At 45.4% G+C, this 25,785-nt stretch overlaps 1 protein-coding gene and 1 long non-coding RNA gene across 4 annotated transcripts in view; one reads left to right on the top strand and one right to left on the bottom strand.

Moving 5' to 3' along the window:
• Positions 1-8,581: 8,581 nt before the first annotated feature.
• Positions 8,582-20,852, bottom strand: LOC119954629. Its single transcript, XR_005458279.1, has 2 exons — positions 20,348-20,852; positions 8,582-8,874 (listed from the first exon to the last, which is right to left on the bottom strand). It is a non-coding gene; the product is annotated as an uncharacterized LOC119954629 (long non-coding RNA).
• A 14-nt stretch (positions 20,853-20,866) lies between these two features.
• LOC119954628 (protein Wnt-7b) overlaps positions 20,867-25,785 on the top strand; it is a 115,477-nt gene continuing 110,558 nt past the window's right edge. Inside the window, exon 1 of one of the 3 annotated variants that reach the window (XM_038779968.1) lies at positions 20,867-20,905. Coding sequence is in view for 1 of the 3 variants with exons in the window: in XM_038779966.1 (XP_038635894.1) it covers positions 21,389-21,459 (71 nt within the window). In the remaining 2 variants the exon portion in view is untranslated. Of the gene's footprint in view, positions 20,906-20,943; positions 21,460-22,894; positions 22,948-25,785 lie in introns of those variants that run through there. The other 2 variants (XM_038779966.1, XM_038779967.1) reach the window with 2 other exon arrangements.

Genomic DNA, 25,785 nt, shown 5'->3' with positions numbered 1-25,785 from the left:
GGCAGGCCTCTTCCAGAGAAATCCTGAGGGTACGGACAGGGAAGTGGAGGTAGCAGAGAATTTGTATTGGGCCGATCCAGGGAGGTGAGGAAGGCGATATGGGATGGTTTTTGGATAGGTTGGAATTTCCACCGCTCAATGAGGAGAGGAGGCAGGCGCTAGAGGAGCCATTAGGGTTGAGAGAGGTGATGGAAAGCATAGGAGGGTTACCCGGCAGAGTTTTATAAGGGGTTTGCGGCAGATTTAGCACCACATTTTCTGGGGGCATTTAGCAAGGTGCTGGAGAAGGGGGAGCTGCCAGTGACAATAACACAGGCTAATACCAAAGAAAGGGAAGGACCTGCTGGAGTGTGGATCATACAGGCCCATATCACTGTTGAATACAGACGTGAAAGTGTTGGCTAAGTAAGTGGCATATGCGTTCCGGGGCTGGTTGCAGAGGATCAAACAGGCTTCGTGAAGGGTAGGCAACTCTCTAGTAATATTAGGCAGTTATTGAATGTGATCCTGACCCCGTTGACAGGACGGGTAATGGTGGTAGTGGTGTCTATGGATGCAGAGAATAGATAGAGAAATACAGCACAGAACAGTGCTGATGAGCTAGCATGCAGTGCGCCTTCTCTCCAAATTCATACTGCACACCTCCTTCACCCTTTGTAGCCACCCAACAGCCCTTCTCAACGTCACCCTATCGAACTGCCCCTGTAACTTCTACCTCTTCTACAATCCCTTCACGATGGGGGCCCTCAAATAATCCCTGCCCACTTCGACTATCTCACCCAGTAATCATCTACACTCCTATTCCTATCTCCATGCGCCCACGATGTTGCGCCGAACTTTTGTCCTAGGTTAATCATAGAATTTTGGACAATTTTTCATGGCCAATCCACCCAACCTGCACATCTTTGGACTGTGGGAGGAAACCGGAGTACCCGGAGGAAACCCACGCATTCACGGGGAGGATGTGCAGACTCCACACAGACAGCGACCCAAGTCGAAATCGAACTTCGGACCCTGGAGCTGTGAAGCAATTATGCTATCCACAATGCTACCGTGCTGCCCTTAAGAAGTTAACCTACACTCTATTATTCTACCCTAATCCATGTACCTATCCAATAGCCGCTTGAAGGTCCCTAACTGTTCCGACTCAACTACTTCCACAGGCAGTGCATTCCATGCTTCCACTACTCTCTGGGTAAAGAACCTACCTCTGACATCCCCTCTATATCTTCCACCATTTATCTTAAATTTATGTCCCCTTGTAATGGTGTGTTCCACCCGGGGAAAAAGTCTCTGACTGTCTACTCTATCTATTCCCCTAATCATCTTATAAACCTCTATCAAGTCGCCCCTCATCCTTCTCCGTTCTAATGAGAAAAGGCCTAGCACCCTCAACCTTTCCTCGTATGACCTACTCTCCATTCCAGGCAACATCCTGGTAAATCTCCTTTGCACCTTTTCCAAAGCTTCCACATCCTTCCTAAAATGAGGTGACCAGAACTGCACACAGTACTCCAAATGTGGCCTGGCCAAGGTTTTGTACAGCTGCATCATCACCTCACGGCTCCTAAATTCAATCCCTCTGCTAATGAACGCTAGCACACCATAGGCCTTCTTCACAGCTCTATCCACTTGAGTGGCAACTTTCAAAGATCTATGAACATAGACCCCAAGATCTCTCTGCTCCTCCACATTGCCAAGAATCCTACCATTAACCCTGTATTCCGCATTCATATTTGTCCTTCCAAAATGGACAACCTCACACTTGTCAGGGTTAAACTCCATCTGCCACTTCTCAGCCCAGCTCTGCATTCTATCTATGTCTCTTTGAAGCCGACAACAGCCCTCCTCACTATCCACAACTCCACCAATCTTCGTATTATCTGCAAATTTACTGACCCACCCTTCAACTCCCTCATCCAAGGGCAGCATGGTGGCCTAGTGGTTAGCACAACCGCCTCACGGCGCTGAGGTCCCAGGTTCGATCCCGGCTCTGGGTCACTGTCCGTGTGGAGTTTGCACATTCTTCCCGTGTCTGCGTGGGTTTCGCCCCCACAACCCAAAAATGTGCAGAGTAGGTGGATTGGCCACGCTAAATTGCCCCTTAATTAGAAAAAATAATTGGGTAATCTAAATTTAAAATTTTTTTTTTTAAAAACTCCCTCATCCAAGTCGTTAATGAAAATCACAAACAGCAGAGGACCCAGAACTGATCCCTGCGGTACACCACTGATAACTGGGCTCCAGGCTGAATATTTGCCATCCACCACCACTCTCTGTCTTCTATCGGTTAGCCAGTTTGTTATCCAACTGGCCAAATTTCCCACTATCCCATGCCTCCTTACTTTCTGCATAAGCCTACCATGGGGAACCTTATCAAATGCCTTACTAAAATCCATGTACACTACATCCACTGCTTTACCTTCATCCACATGCTTGGTCACCTCCTCAAAGAAGTCAATAAGACTTGTAAGGCAAGACCTACCCCATACAAATCCGTGATGACTATCCCTAATCAAGCAATGCCTTTCCAGATGCTCAGAAATCCTATCCCTCAGTACCCTTTCCATTACTTTGCCTACCACCGAAGTAAGACTAACTGGCCTGTAATTCCCAGGGTTATCCCTATTCCCTTTTTTGAACAGGGGCACGACATTCGCCACTCTCCAGTCCTCTGGTACCACCCCTGTTTACAGCGAGGATGAAAAGATAATTGCCAACGGTTCTGCAATTTCATTTCTTGCTTCCCATAGAATCCTTGGATATATCCCGTCAGGCCCGGGGGACTTGTCTATCCTCAAGTTTTTCAAAACGCGCAACACATCTTCCTTACTGACAAGTATCTCCTCAAGCTTATCAGTCTGCTTCACGCTGTCCTCTCCAACAATATGGCCCCTCTCGTTTGTAAATACTGAAGAAAAATACTTGTTCAAGACCTCTCCTATCTCTTCAGACTCAATACACAATCTCCCGCTACTGTCCTTCATCGGACCTACCCTCGCTCTAGTCATTCTCATATTTCTCACATATGTGTAAAAGGCCTTGGGGTTTTCCTTGATCCTACCCGCCACAGATTTTTCATGCCCTCTCTTAGCTCTCCTAATCCCTTTCTTCAGTTCCCTCCTGGCTATCTTGTATCCCTCCAGCGCCCTGTCTGAACCTTGTTTCTTCAGCCTTACATAAGTCTCCTTCTTCCTCTTAACAAGACATTCAACCTCTCTTGTCAACCATGGTTCCCTCACTCGACCATCTCTTCCCTGCCTGACAGGGACATACATATCAAAGACACGCAGTACCTGTTCCTTGAACAAGTTCCACATTTCACTTGTGTCCTTCCCTGACAGCCTATGTTCCCAACTTCTGCACTTCAATTCTTGTCTGACAGCATTGTATTTACCCTTCCCCCAATTATAAACCTTGCCCTGTTGCACGCACCTATCCCTCTCCATAACTAAAGTGAAAGTCACAGAATTGTGGTCACTACCTCCAAAATGCTCCCCCACTAACAAATCTACCACCTGCCCTGGTTCATTACCAAGTACTAAATCCAATATGGCCTCCCCTCTGGTCGGACAATCTACATACTGTGTTAGAAAAGCTTCCTGGACACACTGCACAAACACTACCTCATCCAAACTATTTGATCTAAAGAGTTTCCACTCAATGTTTGGGAAGTTGAAGTCACCATGACTACTACCCTGTGACTTCTGCACCTTTCCAAAATCTGTTTCCCAATCTGTTCCTCCACATCTCTGCTGCTATTGGGGGGCCTATAGAAAACTCCCAACAAGGTGACTGCTCCTTTCCTATTTCTGACTTCAACCCATATTACCTCAGTAGGCAGATCCCCCTCGAACTGCCTTTCTGCAGCTGTTATACTATCTCTAATTAACAATGCCACCCCCCCACCTCTTTTACCATCCTCCCTAATCTTGTTGAAACATCTATAACCAGGGACCTCCAACAACCAAGAAGGTTTTTGATTGGGTGGTGGTGGTACCTGTTCGAGGTTCTGGGAAGGTTTGGATTTGGGCCGAAGTTTGTGGTAAGGGTGCATCTGCCATACATAGCTCCCGTGGCAAGTGTATGGACAACCAAAATGAGCTCACGGAGTTTAGGGTTGCATAGAGGAACAAGGCAGGGATGTCCGCTGTTGCTGCTGTTCTTTGCGCTAGCGATAGAGCCCTTGGCGATGGCTCTTAGGGGGTCATTAGAGTGGCAGGGAAATATAAGGGAGATTAGGGAGCACTGAGTATCATTGTATGCAGACGACCTGCTGTATGTGTCAGACTGCTAGAGAATATGGGGAGAATTATGGGCTTATGAGAGAGTTTCGGGACTTTCTCAGTTTATAACACAAACGTGGGAAAAAGCAAGGTGTTTCCGGTGAACGAGATGGGTTGGGGAGCTAATTTAGGAGTGTTGCCATTTAGGAGGGGTTGAAAAAGAGGAAAAACATGTACAGACTGTAAAATCGTGAGTTGAGAAGAATGTTCCCCAGAATATATATGTTTTTGTAATTTTGAGTATGTTTGGAATAAAATACATTTTAAAAAGAACAAAGGAAAGCCCTCCGCTCTGGATAGTGATCCCCTGTTGCTAAGTAGCAACTTACTTCTATTTACACTTCACACTGTAACCTTCTCTGAGCACAATTCTTCATGTTCCATAAAATATTATTTTTTTTCCATCTTTAATTAACTCTCTTTTAACTTTAATTAACTTCAATTAACTCTAATTAACTTTTTCTATGTTTCTATAATGAACTACTATTTCACTGCGTGAGTGTTAATTTTAACCAAAATGATTGCCTTTAGAAACTAACCAACACTGATGTTAGGCGGGTTAGTCTGCATGTATCATTTTTATGTCATTCTTTCATTGCAGTTCCTCAGCCCTTCCATATTTTGCTCAATGCTCTATTGTATCAGTCCTAAATGCCATAAAGTTCTTCCTTTAACTCTCAAATTAATTTTAAATTCACTCCTCATCCAAATAATGGCAACTTTTGCTGCGATACATTTCCTTCTTTTTGCCAATTCTGTATCTTGTTTATCTTCATAGAATTTACAGTGCAGAAGGAGGCCATTCAACCCATCGAGTCTGCACCAGCTCTGGGAAAAAGCACCCTACCCAAGCCCACACCTCCACCGTATCCCCATAACCCCACCCAACACAAATGCAATTTTGGACACTAAGGGCAATTTAGGATGGCCAATCCACCTAACCTGGACATCTTTGGACTGTGGGAGGAAACCGGAGCACCCAGAGGAAACCCACGCACACATGGGGAGAACGTGCAGACTCTGCACAGGCAATGACCCAAGCCGGGAATCAAACCTGGGACCAGTTTGAAGTATTGAAATTGCTGCCGCATTAATTTCTTTGACAACTCCTTCCTGAATTTATTACATTTTTCCCTCAGTAATTTCTGTTGCTGTTGTGTCTTTTTCTTTGATTGTTCCCTCTCCTTTTCAACTTTTACATTAAATCTAATATGTTATGGTCACTGTGTTCCAGATGTTCCCAACCCTTAAATTATCTAGTTGTTCCATTAATTTCCTAGAACTTTATCTAACACTGCCCCTTTCCATGATAGACAAAATATACTGCTCTAGGAAGCAGTACTGGGCAATTGTAGAAACATTTCTCCTTCTTTTCCATTTCCATGACCCTTACCCCAGTCCATATTTAGTTAATACAAGTTACCCATTACCATTGTTCTGTTGGTTTCTGTGTTTTACTCTAATCTGTCCACATACATTTTCCTTTATTTAGTGGATCTTTCAAAAACCTGGTATGTCACTAATTAAACCAATTTTTAAAAAAATAAGCACAGAGTAAGTCTCCAATCTTGTCCAACTCACCAATGAGAAGCTTTGAATGGAGGAAGAATGCCATGCACCAGCTCAAAAGAAACGGGCAGACGCTGGAAAGTACACGCACTCAATATGTTGGGCAGAGAATGATAAACACTAGAAACACTAGAACAGGAAGCATATAGGAAGTCACCTTGTAAAAGTGAGTAACTTTTTGTTTTGCTTGGAACGCCATTTGGTCAGGCTGCAAGAGAAGCATTGCTGATTCTTCTTCCCTCTCAATATGTGCAGATATATTTTTACTCTGCCTGAAGTAGAATGATGGGGGCTCTGTCTGTTTCTCTAGGTACAGCTAGAGATTGAATCAAGAGACTCATATGGCCCATTCAACATTGCTTTCAGCATTGGGATGTGACCAGATGAAATAATCTTTCTGACTCTTAAGATTTCCCATTGGCATTAAAGACAATTTTGCAGGCCAGTGGGTAGAGGAAGAAATGTTTGCCCGCAGTCCACTTTCTCCTGACCTCCCATAATTAATGCATCCTCAGCAGTTTTCCTTCTTCTTTACTAGTTGACGGGGAACTTAAATTAAATGTAGCTAAAGAATAAGAAGCCAAAAAGACACGGTATGAGGAGCAGAATGCAGTGCAAGAGGACAAGAGCATTTGGGGTCTTCAGGGAAACCAACCATTTTCTTCCTAACTGTACAATAGAATAGTTACTTACGCTAATTTTTAAACATTTTTACCTTGTTTTCACAATTTTAAATGTTATTTTTAGCAAAGTCATGAAGGTAGGTAGAATGGATCTTCTGTGTGGAGTGGAGTCATCAATATAAAGGGTAAGTAGAATGGGGAGAGGAGGCAGGTGCAAGGAGTAATGTATATATTGTAACAATCCCGGCGAGACAGGCAATATTGTTAGAATCTGGTGAGGGATGGTTTTGTAAAGTAGACACAATTTTAAATCCCAAATACTTACAAAGCGATAAAGCCACAGGATTCCACAGTTTTAAACAAGCAAAATAAAGTTTGTTATACAAGAGTCAACAAAGAAAACTGTCAATACTATCTATCTAACACAAAAACATATAGAATTAACATGAGGTAAACATGAATTAACAGGCAACCTGTGGTCGACACACCATAAACTTCACATTAAAAGATTGACACAACCAGGACAGATCTCACAAGTGTTCTCAGCAACCTACCTAGATATTAGTGTTCACGGTGTGTCACAACAATTCTTTAAAACACTATGGGCGCGATTCTCCCAAAACGGGAGAAATCGTAAGGCTGGCGTCAAACCCGGGCGGGTTTGACGCCAGCGCGCCCCTTCCCGACCGGGAACCGATTCTGGTCCCCGGTCGGGGCTAGCAGCCCGACGCCGTAAGCTCCGGCATCACGGGCTTAACGAATTTTGTTAAGCCCGCTTGCCGGAGTTAGCGCCGGCTGACGCGTCATATGACGTCAGCCGCGCATGCGCGGATTGGAAGACTCCAACCCGCGCATGCGCGGATGACGTCATCGCGTATTTGCGCGAAACCCGCGCATGCGCGGGCCGGGATGCCCCTCAGCCGCCCCGCGAATGGATACTGCGGGGCGGCGGAAGGACAAATAGTGCGCGGGCATCGGGCCCGCTGCCCGCGATCGGTGCCCACCGATCGCGGGCCCATGGCACCCTTGGCACGGCCGTGCCAATCGGTGCCATGGTTATAAAAAGCGAGTTGTTCCCACCGTTTTTACGAACGGCCAGACCAGGTGTGTTTGCCATTCGTAAAAACAGCGTAAAGGGCTGGGACTTCGGCCCATCGAACAGCTGTGAATCGCTGCCGGCCGTAAAAAAAACGGCGGCAGCGATTCGTGTCGTGAGTTGGGCGGGGGGGGGGGGGGGGAGGGAGAATAGCGGGAGGGTGGGAAAAATGTCGGGAAGGCCCTCCCTCTATTCTCCGACCCGTCGTGGGGGGCGGAGAATTGCGCCCTATTTTCCTCATTAGGATTTCAGCTCCTCTATTTCAAGGACCTTCCTCAACAGCAGTCCCAAATTGGCCCGAATGTTCTCTTGCTTCTTCTGGTTGCAATGAGTTGTCGGGCAACTGGACTCCATCTTAAATATCCCCAAAGACTGCTTCCCTTCCATCCCCTCAATTATTTTATCCAAGACTACATCCTACTGGGTTGGCCAGGCTGCACCCCAGCATCTAACCACCTGCATGATCCCAACGATCTGGCTGTACTGAGATGACAGCCACTGCTCACCAAGGACTTCTCTCTGCCCCAACTGACAGCTTTATGGAGCAGACAGCTTCACTTCAGCTTCACTGAGCTGACATTTGCCCCAGGGCTTCTCTGAGCCCCAATCTCCTCAGCTGCATGGAGCTACCAATTGCACCTGGGCTTCTCTAAAGCCCAGCACATCCAGGAAAATTTCAGAGCCCCAGCTGCATGGAGCTAAATACAGCACTAGAGCAGTTACCTGTTCAGCTCCAGAATCACTGAGGCTTATCGTGCTGCCCCAGCTCCCATGGACAGGTTTCGTGCTGCACAACCAGTCCCATGGGCAACATTTTTGCACCATCTCCCCAGCTGTCAAGGAGAACCTGGAACCAAGCATTTGTCCCTTTGCTGCGCTTTATGCCAGAGCTGGGGGCATGCTGCGAGTTGTAGTCCACAGTCTCCCCTCTTTCATCTTCTGCACCTTGCAGTTCCTCCCCCAGCATGACCCAGAGCAGCAGACATTCGTGTCAGATTCCCCCACAATTTGTTTTTAAATTTTATTGACGTTTTTCCCGTTATAATAAATAATGCAACAAAACATCAAGATTGGTACAATACAGCATAAATGTCTCAGCATACATAAAAACAGAAGAGGACGCTCTTGAAAACTTCAGAGAAACCAAATTTGCACAGCCATTGCATTGAATAGCCAATGAAGGTTGGAGCCCAGCCTTTCCCAAGGCCACGAATACCATCTTCTTTCACACTGCCAGAAAACCCTTTGAAGATGCTCTGGTATTTTCCAGGATCCATCTGAATGCGACACTTCACCAGATCTAAGGGCACAAAGCATTGTGTGTTAGACTACAAGTCAGGATACGTCCAAAGCTGCAGCTGCAGCGCCCACGAGAGTCCAGGATAAGATCTTTGGGCCATGCTCAAGAGCGCGCCAGACCACATCTCAACCAGCTCCAGTCATACCAGAGGCATTAATAACACATGCCTATGTTCCCCTCTCAGATACAGACCTGTGTGTACCTTTGCAGAAACCAGTCAATGATTCTTTAACCCCCAAATAACAGAGACAATAACTACAGAAACAATTCACGAAGATTAGTTCTAAAAGGATATATTACATATAAAGACCAGATACAACAAACCCCCATCTCCGGCACAGCACAGAATAATCAAAATTCCACACAATTACACAGAGAAGATCAGCAAGTATTCATGCAGTTGGTTTGGATTATAATCGATGTGGTCAGCACCTCCCAACAGACTAGCAATGGCAGGATTATTTAAAAAATACTGCCAAAAGCAGAGGCTCTCAGGGAAACAGGAACCAAGATACAGCCATGAGCACAAAGTTCCCTGGCGCATACCTCGCACCACAAGACAAGACGGGAAAAAACAGTTCATTCGAAACCTCACTCAACCTCTCAGGACATCCCGGTCCAGAAGGAACCTCCCAAGCTAAAGGGAACAACAAGATACCGACCACAGTACAAGACCTGGCTCGGGAGTGTACACCCTCTCACACAGGAGGCAAGAAACCAAGGAAAACCACACCATGCCAGGATTCACTACACTCCCGACCTCGTTCCTCTCTGAACACATCAGAGGCAGCACACCATCCCTGTCAACACTAGAAGATTCACACTGTCCTCGACCAAGGAGACCCCACCACAAGGAGAGGAATATTCATTGAGACACCCATCAAATCAGGAGGGGTATGATCCTCCCCCATCTCCAGTCACGGCAAGGGAAACCCCTCCCAAAGGCACAATATACCAAATTGGGACCTACATCAGCACGCTATCTACCCAAATTAAAGAAAAATTAATCGCCAAAAGAGAGGAACACAAGGATTAGCCAAAGGATGCCAGACAAGGACCAGCACCATGACAAAAATGGATACTGGGGCAGAGCAGGGTAGCCTCATTTCAGACATAACACTGCCTCCCCGGGGGAGCACCAGCTTCAAAAAGGAGGGCAATCTGGAAGTCAACTTGGGCATCTATTTCCCCTCCTCAGCCTAACCTCCAACTGAAAGAAGGACTCCAAAAGTGCCGATCCACAGTACTCAAGCTCTCCACTACCTCTCCAGTGGAACTTTACCTCAGAGGGGTGGCAGACCAGGAACCCCAAAAAGAGGACAACTCGGGGAAGGGAAACTCACTCCTCCACCCAACAAATCTTCCGCCCAACCCAGGTAATCACAGTTACTCCAGCCTTAACCTACCCGATCAAGTGACAACCTATGCAGCCAAAGGAATATTGAAGAAAAGTCAAACAAGGATTAACGGACCACACCCAGGTGAGCAACATTCCACAGTTCCCTGTACTCCAACAACTTCAACCACATGGAAGAATCAGAAGGAACCCCATCCTCTCTCGGATACATGACCTGTCCGGACTTTCATAGGAAATAAGCATGGATTCCTTAAACCCAAAACAACAACAAAATTTTAAAAACACGATGCAGATAGTTCTAACTGCAGTTTTCCTCATCTGTAGTGAGAACTTACATATGTATACCACCCACCACTACACCAACCCGCCACTCTGCTGGCATACCACTCAACTTTTCTGAAAACAAGGTGAGGGGTAGGTATCTAAAATGTACACCTTCTTTGTAAATACAAGGATTATGGCACATAAAAGAATTTTAAAAAGGCATGACTATGCACAAATTTCCTATCACATTGCCAACTCAATATGGTTTTTGCCATAACAGGACAACAGGCTACCACCGCCTCGGTGGTCATATATGACTTACATCCCTGTCAGGAAGAAAGACAATAACATAAAATTAATGGCACATCACAAGGGAATGAAGTTCAGCATTATTAATGAACTGCAGGATGATAACACATCCATGGAATCTGGAATCCTCTAAGCCATGACTGGATTGCCGAGCAGCATTCAGGATCCTCCCAAAGCCCCATTGAAAGAAGTGATTTCACCTCTGCCATGCCATCGTCCCGACACCCAGTTACCGATAAACCTACGCCCTGATATAGGCGATGACCCGATGTGTCCAGCTGCCTTTAACTCCCCTCAGTGAACATCGATGATAAGACAACGCAGGTCTCCGACAAACCCCAAGCCTCAAAGACCGGATACAATGTGCTCCGTCAAACACAAAATGCCCAGCCTTCAAGTCAAGATTACGAAAGCATGGCAGCTGATTCTCAAATTCGGCCAGGCACATGAACACTCTCCGTCCGGCTCCAACTCCCCAAATCGGTCAGGATAAACAACAGACTTTCCAAGGACCGAGAGCTCACCATGGAGATTCCCCTATCGAGCAACAGGATTCTCTTCTCCACTTCTGCTATTCTCTCAAGGATATTTTGTTGTTCATGAATGTGAGCACCAACAACCTGTGCCACAGAGCTGAGACTATCATTCCAAACGTCATTCACAATGGCAGCCATCATCACAATGCTGACATCACTGAGGCATAGGTTCACTCACCAGCAAAACTACCACTATAACCTGGGCCCCAGTCCAGCCGCCTCAGATTGCCTCATTCAATCGAGGATTTTTTGACTTAACTCGGCTCTTCATCGCAAAAATCTAGGCAGGATCTTCCAGTGATATAGCACATACATACACTCCAATAACAAGTAATATTGGAATGTTCATCAGGATAAAAAAAGATTAAAAGATGGGCAGTACCTGAACTCGCGAAAATGCAGCTGCTCCTACGCTCATCATGTGACCCCCTCACAGTGTTTGAAATGTACATTGCACTCAGACCTTGGGCTTTAAAACACAGTCCTCTCCCAGAAAGTACCAATTGTCCAAGTATTAAATATTAATTCACCTCACTTTGTGGAACTCTTGCCTCTCAGGCAGAAGGTTTTACTTTCAAGCCTCACTTTCAAAAAAAGTGAAGACTTGTATTTATAAAGCACCTGTTATAACCTCAGGACATCCCAAAGTTTTACAACCAATGAGATACATTTGAAATGTAGCTAGTGATTCTACTTGACCGACTGATCCCAAGAGAGACCATGGAATGTCACATCTGAAGGGTGTCAAGGTCTACTTCAGGCAGAGACACTTGAAAGGGGAGATAGAAAAGATGCAAAAGACTGAACTTTAATCTCTTGTGATTGGGGAGACACCGGAGACTTATTGTCACATCTCAGCAGACACCCAAAGCCCATCTCCTGTTGATTTGTCTCTGAGAATTTGGAAATTCTCTGATTTTAGACAACTGACTCTGGGGCAAAAGACATGTTGTTTGTTCCCTTCATGAATACACAAGGAAATAAGATAAGCTAACTGCAGACTGGATCTGTGTGTGCTGGTGCTCGGGTGTCTGTGTGTGTGTGACACAGGAACAAGAAGAGACAACAGCCAGTCACCCCTGCAAAGAGACAAGTGGGTGGTGTTGATGAATGGATACATATTGGCCAGGACACCATCCATAACTCTCCTGCTCTTCAAAATAGTGTGATAATACCATTTATATCCACATGAGGGGGCACACAGGCTCTCAGTTTAATATTTCACCTGGAAGACAGCCCCGCTTCCTGAGTGTTTCACCCGCGCCAGCAGCAGGATTCTCTGTTCCCACAGCCAGCTAATGGGGCTTCCCATTGTGGGCCACCCCACGCCATCGGGAAAAGCGCGGACGTGGGTGCCCTGCCAGCAGGGCGGATAAATCCGCCGACGGAGAATCCCACAGAACACCTCTGAAGGTGCAGCACCTTGAGCACTTGCACATCAGCCTAGATTTTTGTGCTGAAGTCCTGGAGTGGGACTTGAATCCGGGAGCCTTCTGAATTAGAGGCAAGAATTAGAGGCGAAACCATGATTCACACATAAAACCTGAGCAGATAAATTAAGTTGAAGAACTGCTGTATTACCATTTAACAGGAGATATGATAGAGGTATTTGAACTTATTTGGGTATGGGACTGGGTAGATAGAAGGAAACTGTTTTCAGTAGTTGAGGGACCAAGAATAAGTTTAAATGTAAGAGATAGAATGGAGAGCAGTAGAAACTTATTCACACATGCAATTATAAAGCTGTGGAATTCACTTCCGAGGTTAGTAATTAAGACATAAATTATGGTAACATTCAACATTAGGTTGGGTAAATGGATAAAGAAAGAGGTGTAGAAATAACATTAGGACATGATGGGTAAACATGATTACAACTATTTTTGTAATTGGAGGGTAAACACCAACACAGGCTTGTTGAGCAGAATGGTCAGTTTCCATGTTGTAACGTCTATGAATGTCTTGGTGGTATTCTTTGGATGAGACATTAAATTGAGCCTTTTCTGACGCTTCCAGTTGATGAATGTTGACATTATTTGAAGAGGAGGATAAAATTCTTCAGTGTTCTGACCAACATTCTTTTCTCAAACCAACAGGACCAAAAACAAATTCACAGTCCATTCGTCCAATTGCTGCTGAAGGAATTGTGTTGCCCAGAATTTGCCAGCTTACATAGGAATAGGCAATGCACTTCAAATCTGGTCATTGTGCCATTTTTGGGATGTCTTAGAAAAATGTAAGATGCTATTTTTAAATGCATGCCCATCTTCCTGCTGGACCACCTATTCCAGTTTTGCACCAAATCCTCAAACATTTAAACACCAAAATCAATAGTTGCAACACACAAATGGAACATTTCAAAAACTGTCCCTGAACAATTTTGAATTGACGAAATTGCTTAATAGCACCCAAAGCAAATAAATTAAGTGGGCACAACTTTTTTAATGAAGGCATTTGATATCATAGAACATAGAACAGTACAGCACAGAACAGGCCCCTCGGCCCCCAATGTTGTGCTGAGCCATGATCACCCTACTCAAACCCAAGTATCCACCCCATACCCGCAACCCAACAATCCCCCCCTTAACCTTACTTTTATTAGGACACTACGGGCAATTTAGCATGGCCAATCCACCTAACCCGCACATCTTTGGACTGTGGGAGGAAACCGGAGCACCCGGAGGAAACCCACGCACACAGGGGGAGGACGTGCAGACTCCACACAGACAGTGACCCAGCCGGGAATCGAACCTGGGACCCTGGAGCTGTGAAGCATTTATGCTAACCACCATGCTACCCTGCTGCCCCTCATGAAGATATGTCTGTGCAATCACAAAACCACTCTGGTAATAAGTGAAATGTTTAAGTGTTACCTGTGCTCAGCAGCCCTGTGAAGATGGAAAAACTGGTCTTTCAACGCTGAAGCAAGGAACAAACAGTTCTGAAGAAGTCAAATAGAACTTGTTAACTCTGTTTCTCTCTCCACAGATCTGCTGAGCTCTTCCTGCATTTTCTGTTCACATTTAAGATCTCCAGCATTCACAGTATTTTGCTTTTGTTAAGGGGCGAAGGGGGCTTGTGTCACTGTGCTCAAAACAAATGTCTAAAATTATTTGGATAAAGAACATTAGTAACACCAGGGTTTCTGAAAGAGAAGTGGTGAGACTTTTCAATGAAAAACGATGTACTGTGGAGACATGTTGCTGATCGTAATGAGATTGAGAGGACGGATTGATCCTACCCAGCTGTGCAGTAACTGGTAAGTAGGGGGCAAGTAGGTCTCCCAACTATCAGAGAAAGAAATAGTTGCATTTATATTGTCATAATATCCACTCATGTATATAATGAGGTGCAGACAGGCAGTGATTGACACACAGGATGACCAGTAAGCACACAACACAGTGCAGCCAATCACCAGACAGGACACGACCACTATAAAGCCAGAGGGCACTAGGTTTCCCGCTCTCTCTGGACCCAGCCACTGAGACAGTCAGAGTCCACGAGCTAGCAAGTGCAAATACCATGCGGTAGCTAGTAAGTCAGTTCAGTATAGTGTCGACCCACAGCTGAATATGTTTATCAGTTCTACCCTTGAATAAAACAGTGTTGGATCTTCTCCAGTGTTAGACATCTGTTTCTAGCTTTCCTGCATCGAGTGCAGTCCACATGGAACCAACCTGCCTAACACATCATATATAGTGCTTTACGTGAAGGAAATGTGTCAGCCAATTTGCGCAGAGCAAGTCCCCAGACACAGCATTCTGGGATGTTCGGTGAGGGATTGATATTGGCGAGGACACTGCGGATAACTCTCCCGCTCATGTTCAAAATAATGCCCTGGGGGGAAGGGGTTGGAGGGGGGAGGGGGCTCCTATATTCACCCGAAAGAGCAGACCCGGCCCCAATTCAAAGTCCCATCTAAACGACAGGACACTTGATAGCATAGCGCTGGAGGGCCAACCTTTATTTTTTTTGTGCTCGAATCCTGGAGCGGGGCATGAACCTGCAACATTTTTAAATGTCAGGGGAGAACACTAAGCTATTGCTGGCAGAGCCGATAGACAGACAGAGACACGTTTAATCAGTCAGTCTGCTGACTGTACTGCTCTGACTGGGACTAAAATCAGCTACTGAAGGAAGCACCTGACTGAAGTCAGGCGAGATTGAAACTGTTCAGTGACTTGTTTGCTAGATGGCAGTATTGACCTACAGTTAGAGCTATCAGGTGGAATTGTCAACTGTGCGATTGCTGCAATTATGTTCGCTCACCACAGGAGGGTGTTACTTCCAGTTAACAATTTCCATCCTCTTCGTAACCCCCCACCAACATCAAAACGCGGTTACTGGAGTTTGGCTTGTATGGGAAATTAGATCCCTGGATACATTTTATATCTGAGCAAACAACAGATCTGTCACAGCACATTAGACGGTTCAATTACCTTTCATTTCAAAAATGTTATTTCAGAAAACTTACCGTCTTCTCCTGCCCCAGTGTGAAAAGAAATCCTCCTTCTGGCTGAAGACCTTTCCCCAAGTTCAAAGCACGTTTAAGTATTTGCATCCATGTTTCGATTGAACAGATGCGAAGATAGAGTCTAACCTATTAATGAATTATATTTGATAGACATATCTTCCCTTTTACTTAATAATGCATCAGGTGTGACTGTGCATGTTAGTAGGGTTAGTGAATTGCGTAAATATGGTGCGAAAACAGAACTAGGAGAATTTAAAGAAATCAATGAATCAATTAATTATTCGGAATGCAGACAGACCGGGCCCCAAGAAACCCACCATTCTGACACCACAATCGTCATCACAGCAATAGCAAAATAACGGCGGGGGGTGGGGGGAATCAAGAACTGGGTGGGATGGAAAAGGAGATGGCTTAAGAGGTCAGTGATAGAGGAAAGAGAATAAAGGATAGCTAGTGAGAAACAAGAAGGCGTGAAGACATTGAAAAGAATAAAAGATTAAAAAGCGAATAAAATATATTGTAGGGCTGCGAGGAAATGAAAAGGGGGGGGGGGAGAAAATGATGGAGGTGAACAATGAGATAAAGTGTGAAGGAAAGAAGAGTAAAGGCTGAGAGCGAAGGAGTGACCAAACACAGACTAATATTGAAGTAAAGGAAGCGATAAATACTTTAAAAACAAGTGTAAACCTGAGGTAGACAAAATGTGTGGGGCCCAAGTTCCTATTTTGTTTCTAGTATAAAATGTTAGATATGCATTACAGGTTCAAGTTGATCAACAATTTACGATAACAGCTAGATGATGGCGTGATATTTACCTACATCAGATACAAATGACTTGAATGAGTGAGTGGTAACTGGTACAATCAGAGAAACGCAGTGTAGGAAACAGGTCGGCCAAAGTCACTGATTTCAGACAAACAGGCACACACACACACACACACACACACAGATACTGACACACACACACAGATACAGACACACATTCACACACAGATACAGACACACATTCACACACAGATAGAGGTGTGCACGCATTCATACAGAGACGCAATGTTGGCACACATGCACACAGGTACAGATGCGCATGAATTCATACACAGATACAAGCATGCACATTCTCACACTCACAAAGATACAGACACACATTCACACACATATACAGACACACACATGCAGATACAGGCTCTCACAGATATAGGCAGACAGCAGACACAGGGAGACACAGAGATACAGGCACACACATGGATACAGGCACACACAGAGATACAGTCACACCCTTGCACACACACACACACACACCCATACACACAAACACACACACTGATACAGGCACACTAACAGATACAGGTACATAAACATTCACAGACAGATACAGGCACACGTTTACACAGGCAGATACAGGTATCCACACACACTCATGCACACACGCACACACAGGTGCAGACACACAGTCACATACAGATAACGGCATACACATTCACACAGATAGAGGTGCACACATTCACACACATGCACATTCATACAGAGACACAGATACAGGCACACACTCACACAGATACAGGTACACAGAAATTCATACACAGATACAAGCACACACATTCTCACACACATAGACAGATAGACATACATACAAACACAAATATACAAACATGCACATGCAGATACAGGCACTCACATATATAGGCACACAGCAGACACAGGTAGACACAGTGATACATGCACACACACAGATACAGGCATACACACAGATACAGACACACACATCCATACACACACAAAAACACAGGTACACATTCACACACATATACAGACACACACATGCAGATACAGGCTCTCACAGATATAGGCACATAGCTAAACAGTGGGCTAAACAGCTGGTTTGTAATGCAGGACAAGGCCAGCAGCGCAGGTTCAATTCCCATACCGGCCCTCCCGAACAGGCGCCGGAATGTGGCGACTAGGGGCTTTTCACAGTAACTTCATTGAAATCTACTTGTGACAATAAGCAATTATTATTATTTGATACAGGCACACTAAAAGATACAGGTACACTAATTCACACAGAGATACACATTTACATAGGCAGATAGAGGTACACACACATTCACACACACACACACACACAGATACTGACAAACACACAGATACAGACACACATTCGCACACAGATAGAGGTGTACACACATCCACACAGGTACAGATGCACATGAATTCATACATAGATACAACATACACATTCTCACATACACACAGATACAGACACATCCTTGCACACACACACATCCATACATACAAACACACACACTGATACAGGCACACTAACAGAAACAGGTACACAAACATTCACACACAGATACAGGCACACACATTTACACAGGCTGATACAGGTATCCACACACACTCATGCACACACAGGTGCAGACACATAGTCACACACAGATACAGGCGTACACATTCATACAGATAGAGGTGCACACATTCACACATACGCACATTCATACAGATACAGGCACACACTCACACAGATACAGATGCACAGAAATTCATACACAGATACAAGCACACATTCTCACACACACGTAGACTGATACAGACACTCATTCAAACATGCATATACAAACATGCACACGCAGATACAGGCTCTCACAGATATAGGCACACAGCAGACACAGGTAGACACAGAGATACAGGCACACACACAGATACAGACACACACACAGATACAGACACACACTTGCACACACACACATCCATACACACGGGGGCTGGTTTAGCACAGTGGGCTAAACAGCTGGCTTGTAATGCAGGACATGGCCAGCAGCGTGGGCTCAGTTCCCGTACCGGCCTCCCCAAACAGGTACCGGAATGTGGCGCCTTGGGGCTTTTCACAGTAACTTCATTGAAGCCTACTTGTGACAATAAGCAATTATTATTATTAGATACAGGCACACTAACAGATACAGGTACACTAATTCACACACAGATACACATTTACACAGACAGATAGAGGTACACACACATTCATGCACACAGACACACACAGAGATACTGACAAACACACAGATACAGACACACATTCACACACAGAGGTGCACAGACACATTCAAAAATAGGCACAGATACAGACATGCAGACAGGTAGAGGTGCACAGAAATTCATACAAGCACACACATTCTCACACAGATGCAGACGCACACATTCACAGGCATATACAGGCACGCACACTAAGATACAGGCACACAGCAGGCACAGGTAGACACAGTGATACAAGCACACACACAGATACAGGCACACACAGAGATACAAACACGGCCTTGCTCACACACAGGCTCGGTGCCTGGTACCTGGTACCGGGTGCTCTGGTTTCCTCCCACAGTCCAAAGATGTGCGGGTTAGGTGGATTGGCCATGCTAAATTGCCCGTAGTGTCCTAAAAAGTAAGGTGGGGGGGGGGGGGGGGGGGGTCGTTGGGTTACGGGTATAGGGTGGATACGTGGGTTTGAGTAGGGTGATCATTGCTTGGCACAACATCGAGGGCCGAAGGGCCTGTTCTGTGCTGTACTGTTCTATGTTCTATGTTCTATGTTCTATGTTCAGGCAAACACATACAGGCACAGACACACAGATACGAGCACACGCGCGTAATAAGGCGACTCTCACAATATATCCGCAGGTTTATCTGCTTCACGCAATACGATTGTATAATGTTCCCTAGGTGACGGCATTATTTACTCCCAGGTAGAAATTGGGTCTTGCTCTTTTCTTAGCAGGAAATTTGTGTGTCAACACTCAAGAAATTGCAAGAACGCATGTGTCTGTATTCAGACTGACACCTTTCATTAGACTGACGAGATGATGGACAGTAACAGGCTAAGAAATATTTGGCACCCTCACAGCTCTCTTTGTGAAGCCACTTGAGAATGGGTGTTCTGGAAAGGTGTGTGCCGAACACAGGAAGTCCTTCACCGTCTGTACCTGCGAAAAGAGGAGACATTTGGATAAGGAGAGCCGCCTCCTCGTGATCAATAGGGAAAGGCGAGCTGGGGGGGGGGGGGGGGGGGGGGGGGGGCGTGGTTTTGAACAATACTTCCTCCATTTCATCTCGACCACACGAGAATGATGCCAATGTTACCAGGTTGTGCCACATTGTTGAACGAATATAGCTCGCCACAAATGCGCTTCCCTCCAGTTTAGTCCGATTCTCACTTGTTTCTCAGAGACGGTGATAGTTTTTTTTTGGGGGGGCGAGGGAATTCTAAGTGTAGTTAATGGAAAACTACTCAAATTTAGACTAGGTCAAATTTATGCTTGATTATTTAAGTATATGGAGTGTCCTGGCCCAAGCCCCCATACATCAACGTCACACAAGCTGTAGATTTAAGTTGCTGATTTCGGACAAGGGCAATTGTGGACATTCATTCCTCTCGGAGAATGACATCCTCACCAGCACCACTTTACAAAACAGCCTGTCACATTCAGAATGCTCTTATTTGGGGCTGAAATTCGCTGAATAACAGAAACAAAATGTGCAGCTTACATTCAAAATAAAATGATGCTTCCCCGCTAATAAAAGGCTTGTGCTGACTTTGGGGAATGATTTGGTGTTGAGAATCGACGTGAGACGATTGTAAGACATTCCCATCCAGGACACACATTTCTTGTCTTTTTGTCTCGCTCTGCATCTGCTCTGAAGGCAGAAATGTTGCTCTGTGATGTCAGATCCAGGTTTGCTGCACTCGATTACGAAACTTCAGAGAAAAAGCCGCATCTTCAATTTAAAAATGTAGTTTGGGCGTTTCCATAACGCATTAAATGAAATCAATTAAATCTGGGAGAAGGAGAAATCCCAGGAATCGCTTGTCAGTAGAATAGCCTTTATCTCAACACAACCTGTCACATTCTATCTTTTTAGTTGGCAGCGAAGGGGTTTTGGAAGAGAAGTAGCACGTGTTTTGGTGAGCTATGGGCAGCAGCTTGCTTAGACACCGTTTTCCTATCTTGATTTATTAGAGGCGTATCTCTTGTCTGCATCTCCCTCATTTCGCTCCTTTGTGACGACCGTGTCGCTCTGCTCTGTTCCAACCTCCATCAGCAGGTAAATGGATGTCGCCAGGCGGAGGTCGACGCGACGCGAGTTGAGGAGATATTTTAAAACTGAAGGGCAACCGGCCACCGTCTGCAACTAGCCCAGCAGTTCGACACAGATCGTAGGTAGCAGAGTTACTGGAGAATTCGGGACAAGTAACAACACATGCAATGCAATGCCTGAACAGACCTGGAATAACCCGCTGCTCTCCTCTCTTGCTCACACTGTGGAGTCAGTCTGTTTCCCTCTCTTTATGTGAACTGAATACAAATGGGGAAGAGAGATCCTCATGGAATTGGAAGGATCTAAACGGCCCATCATTGGCACTGCGCACGAGAGCAGGTTATACAGTGATCTGAGTCTCGCCCGACCGCTCAAACTGGGAGACTGGTTCTGAGAGTTTGAGTGTGTGTTTTTTTGGGGGGGTGGGGGTGTTTCATTTCAACACGATCGCACAATTTGGGCTTTCCGGCGAAACCCTGATTCTAGAACATGCACAGGAACTTTCGACGGTGGATTCTGTATGTCTTTCTCTGTCTGGGCTTCATCTACGTCAAGTTAGGGTAAGTAGAGAAATTGACAACTTGGAGAGGGGGGCAATTAATTTTGACATTGTTCGAAAAACAGATTACAGCCAGATGCTTCAATGTCATGGGTTGTTCAAACGGCGGTGTTTTCTATCTAGTATAGAAACATTCCGTATCTCAATAAATATATCGGGGTGTCTGGGTGACACACGTGTAATGACCCCCCCCCCCCCCCCACACACACACACACACACAACCCCTCCAAATGTGACATTCGTCACCGAATGAGTTTTATATCGGATCTCTTTCAAAACAAAATTAGAAGAAAAAAATGAATTGCTTGATAAGAAATCTCCAACAGCCAGTTTCCAAAGCATAACGAATTTACAGGCCTGGGCAGAATCTTCGATGCTATCCATCATAGATACGTGTTGAAATTATTTGACAACTGGTTTGTCTGCCCTCCTCTGATGCAACAGATTGGAGCAAAGTGGGAGTTTAACGCGGACAGGCAGAAGAGCGAGCAGAATGTATTTTGTTTAAAACCTCGGTCAAAGTGGTGGAAACGTGCCCGCAAACCACAATACCAGCTATTGGCAAATGAGACTTTGGGGTTTAATCACTTCGACGCGGAGATTTTACTCCCAGTAAACAGGTTGTGCGTTTATGAATATTTGCCAACTTTCTTACCTCTATGCCCTTATTAGTTGCACGGCTAAGTTGTATTTCCACATTCCTCAGCACTAACCCAACAGTCCCGGGTTGTTAGAATGCGCTGCTACCTGTTACCCCCCTGAACTCAAATACTTTCGGCCGCTGCATAGTTGTGGGATTTTGTATGAAGAATGCATAACTTTTTTTTTGAAGAGTCTGCTCAATCCCATCTCTTAAAACGACTTGGCGATGCAGCTGGTAACTGGACTCTGCGAATAACAGTGAGAATGGGTCAGTCCCTCACAATCCAAACAAATGAGAGGAAGGAGCCACGCTCGGTATAGCAAACCGGTTCAACATTAGAACCAAAAAGCACCAACTTTCAGCTGGAATGGCCACTCCACGTGGCACCGGCAATGATTGGGGTTGGGGAAGGGGGCAGTTGTTGGGGGTTTGCGCACTCGCCATGGTACCAGGGAGGTGTTGCTTCCTGAGTGTGTGTGTGTGTGTGTGCGCTCCCCCCCCCCCCCCCTCTCCTCTCACCTGGACAACACAACTGCCTTCTGATCGCAAAGCTAACCCTTGCCCGTGGCAGCTCGGAGCCGCAATAAGGTGTCCACTCGCTCTCCGTCTAATCTGATAGCAGCATTGAGGCACCAACTAGCCGCGGATGTGGCTGAATGACGCAGTGCGGCAGTGTGGGCGATTTTAACACGTGTTTTACACACCAGGGAAGTTGGTCGTTGGCACAGGGCTTTGAGAAGCGCAGAGGCAGGTACAATTGCGCCCGATTTGCGGAGGACGCGATTCCATTTGTGGTTCGGTCGTCGGCTTCTCGCAGGATCATTTACCTTCATTTCCCTTCCCGAGGTATTTGAAAGATAGTTGGGAGTTTTCAGCGGTGGGTTTAGTGCACCGCACCGGGTTAGATAACCTGACTGCACACTTCGAATGGGTGAGCCAGCCCCTTAAAGAGTTGTGTTGAAATATTTCGTTTTGTGTGAAGTCTTTCCCCCGCAATGGTGCCTGGAGTCACTTCACCAGGTAGAATGTGAGCCAGCATCTATCCAGAAAGCACGTTCTGCCCACAGGGGGCACGGGGCGAGCTTGCCCCGTTTGGTGCTTTCTCGGGCGGGATGCCCTCCGGTTCCGCAATTCTCACACGTTAGAAAACACTGAGCGCAGGTAACACGCGTGTGTCCAAATGATGCCGCACCCACACTATTCCTCAACCATCTGCTCTGACTTTACATCCACTTGGTAACCATCAACGGGCGGCACACGATTTCTGTCCAGAGATCTGGTGTCCGATGGTCAGACAAGTGCATCACATTTAGGGACTTCTAGCTTCACACTCGGCTTATTAATCAGAAAGCCCCCTTTAGGAGGGACAAGTGCACTTTGCATTAAACGCGCAGTTTACAGATTCACGGACAGTGACAGTCTCATCATTCACATATGTTCGTGTCCACAGAGTTCAACCGATTGGCACAACTCTCCAGCCCAGGAAAGATTACCCGCAGAACTGCCTTTTTAACGAACAACACATACCTTAGTTGTGTTTGCAGACATACCGCTAATTTCCGTCCAAACCTCAAACTTTATAACGAGATCGGATGTTGCGGGGCTTAGTGAACAAAAATAGACATGAACGTCCCTGACCCTTAAGTGTTTCCAGCATTTTATGTTTTATTTCAAGTTTGCGCAGCATTTGGGACATAAAGTTTACTATTTGACGCCGATTGACACCGCCGGAAGCGCATTTGCTATTATGAAATGAAATGAAAATCGCTCATTGTCACAAGTAGGCTTCAAATGAAGTTACTGTGAAAAGCCCCTAGTCGCCACATTCCGGCGCCTGTTCTGGGAGGCTGGTGGATAATTAATATATATTAATTAACAGATATTAAATCCCCCCCCCCCCCCCCCTTCACCCCAGCAAAGACAGTCTGCGGGACTTGTGCCAGTTTTAGCCGGGTTAGGTCATAACGAACAGGATGCTGAACCGATGTACCTGTTGCAGTTTAATTAAAAGCCTTTATTTATGAGTCCATTTAAACTTGTTCTTTTCAGAGGCAGTGTACGGCAATAACCTGGTCTGCTGAACTGTTTTTAAAGTGTTCTTAATCTGTTTTAATAGACGTGTTACTAAAACTATGTATTGGTGATAATGGGCCCAAACATTGATTCTGTGCTTGACAAGAGATCAGTTAAACGGTGCAGATTAAACTAGCAATTAGATCAGACACATATACAGCACCTCAGGTACTCTGGCTGTTGGACAGAAAGCTCAGTGTCTCTCACCTGCAGGTGTTTCACTCTGGGCAATACCTGGAAAACGTCGATCATTTACAAACTGTAAAAATATTTTAATAGGCTTCATTGTTAAGGGAAATGGATAGTAAGATGCAAGCTGTAGGTGCTGGTCAGTTTTCAGACGTACAACAATTAAGGTCGTTTCAACCATTCCACTATATATTATTCAGTAACATATCACTGGCCCAGCTCCTAAGAAGTAATCAACTACAAGATATTCGTTAAATGCAGCTGCAATTGCACCTGGGTGCCAGTCATTCCAAAAACTATGCCTTAAGTCCCCAAGGCTTTCCAGCAACAAGAATGAACAGGAAGACGTGTGTTATTTGGGAGCAAAATCTATGTTCCTTTAACGGCCAGTTCAGCGGGCAGTTACACCTAATGGTTATATTCAGGACTGGGTGAAGCAATGACAGTGGGCAGAGCCTTGACTGTCTGAACTACTGATGAGGCCAACTGCATTGGTGACTTTCGGTGGTCCTACGAAACGTACCTACATTACAAACCTGACTGCAGATTGCAAGGGCACCGATCCATTATGTCCTCGTAACCTCAATCGCAGTAAATTCATGATTGTCAGTGTTCGGAATTAAGAAATCACTGGAGCTCACTCACTAACATTAACGTTTGACGTTCTGTTCTTTTGTCTGAAACTTGTGTCCTACCCAAATCTCGAGTTTTATCATTCTGTTAGCAATATAAATTGTGATTGCACATTGGTTATATTTCAAGTATATTATTTTTACGACACAGCATCTGTGGGGAGAGAAGGGAGCTAACATTTCGAGTCAGTGGGTGGTGACCCTTTGTCAAAGCTTTGACAGTCACTTAGACTCGATACGTTAGCTCCTTTCTCTCTCCACAGATGCTGTCAGACCTGCTGAGATTCTCCAGCATTTTCAGCTTTTGTTTCAGATTGCAGCATCCGCTATAATTTGCTTTTATTTCTACGGCCTTTGACGTATAATTCAGATGCGTCTAATCAAACATTTATTTGTATTGTTATCATTGTATTGCGCCGTTTGTTGACTTTACACCAACAGAGCAAAAGGTTAATAATAGAAATGATTTTTGAAACATCACAACTTGAAGCGCCTATATCATACTCAAATGATGCCACCAACTAATCTGACTCCAGCCCTTCATTTTGCAGTTAGTCTTTCTGAACGAATGGTAGCTCAGTTTTAGGAGGCAACATTTGTTAACCCTCCAGCTCCAGTCAAGCACCGAAACACACATATAGACACTGATCAAGAGACAGTGTCTGAGCACACAGGGAAACTGAAACACACCGCGCGTTGGTCACAGATAGAAACACAGATTTTTAACATCTTTAGTGACCAAAAAAGGTTGGGAGGGGTTGTTGGGTTACGGGGATAGGGCTTAAGTGGG

Source organism: Scyliorhinus canicula, chromosome 20, assembly GCF_902713615.1.
Source record: "Scyliorhinus canicula chromosome 20, sScyCan1.1, whole genome shotgun sequence".
In the NCBI taxonomy this organism is placed as follows: Eukaryota; Metazoa; Chordata; class Chondrichthyes; order Carcharhiniformes; family Scyliorhinidae; genus Scyliorhinus; species Scyliorhinus canicula.
This window is presented reverse-complemented; position numbering and strand designations above follow the sequence as displayed.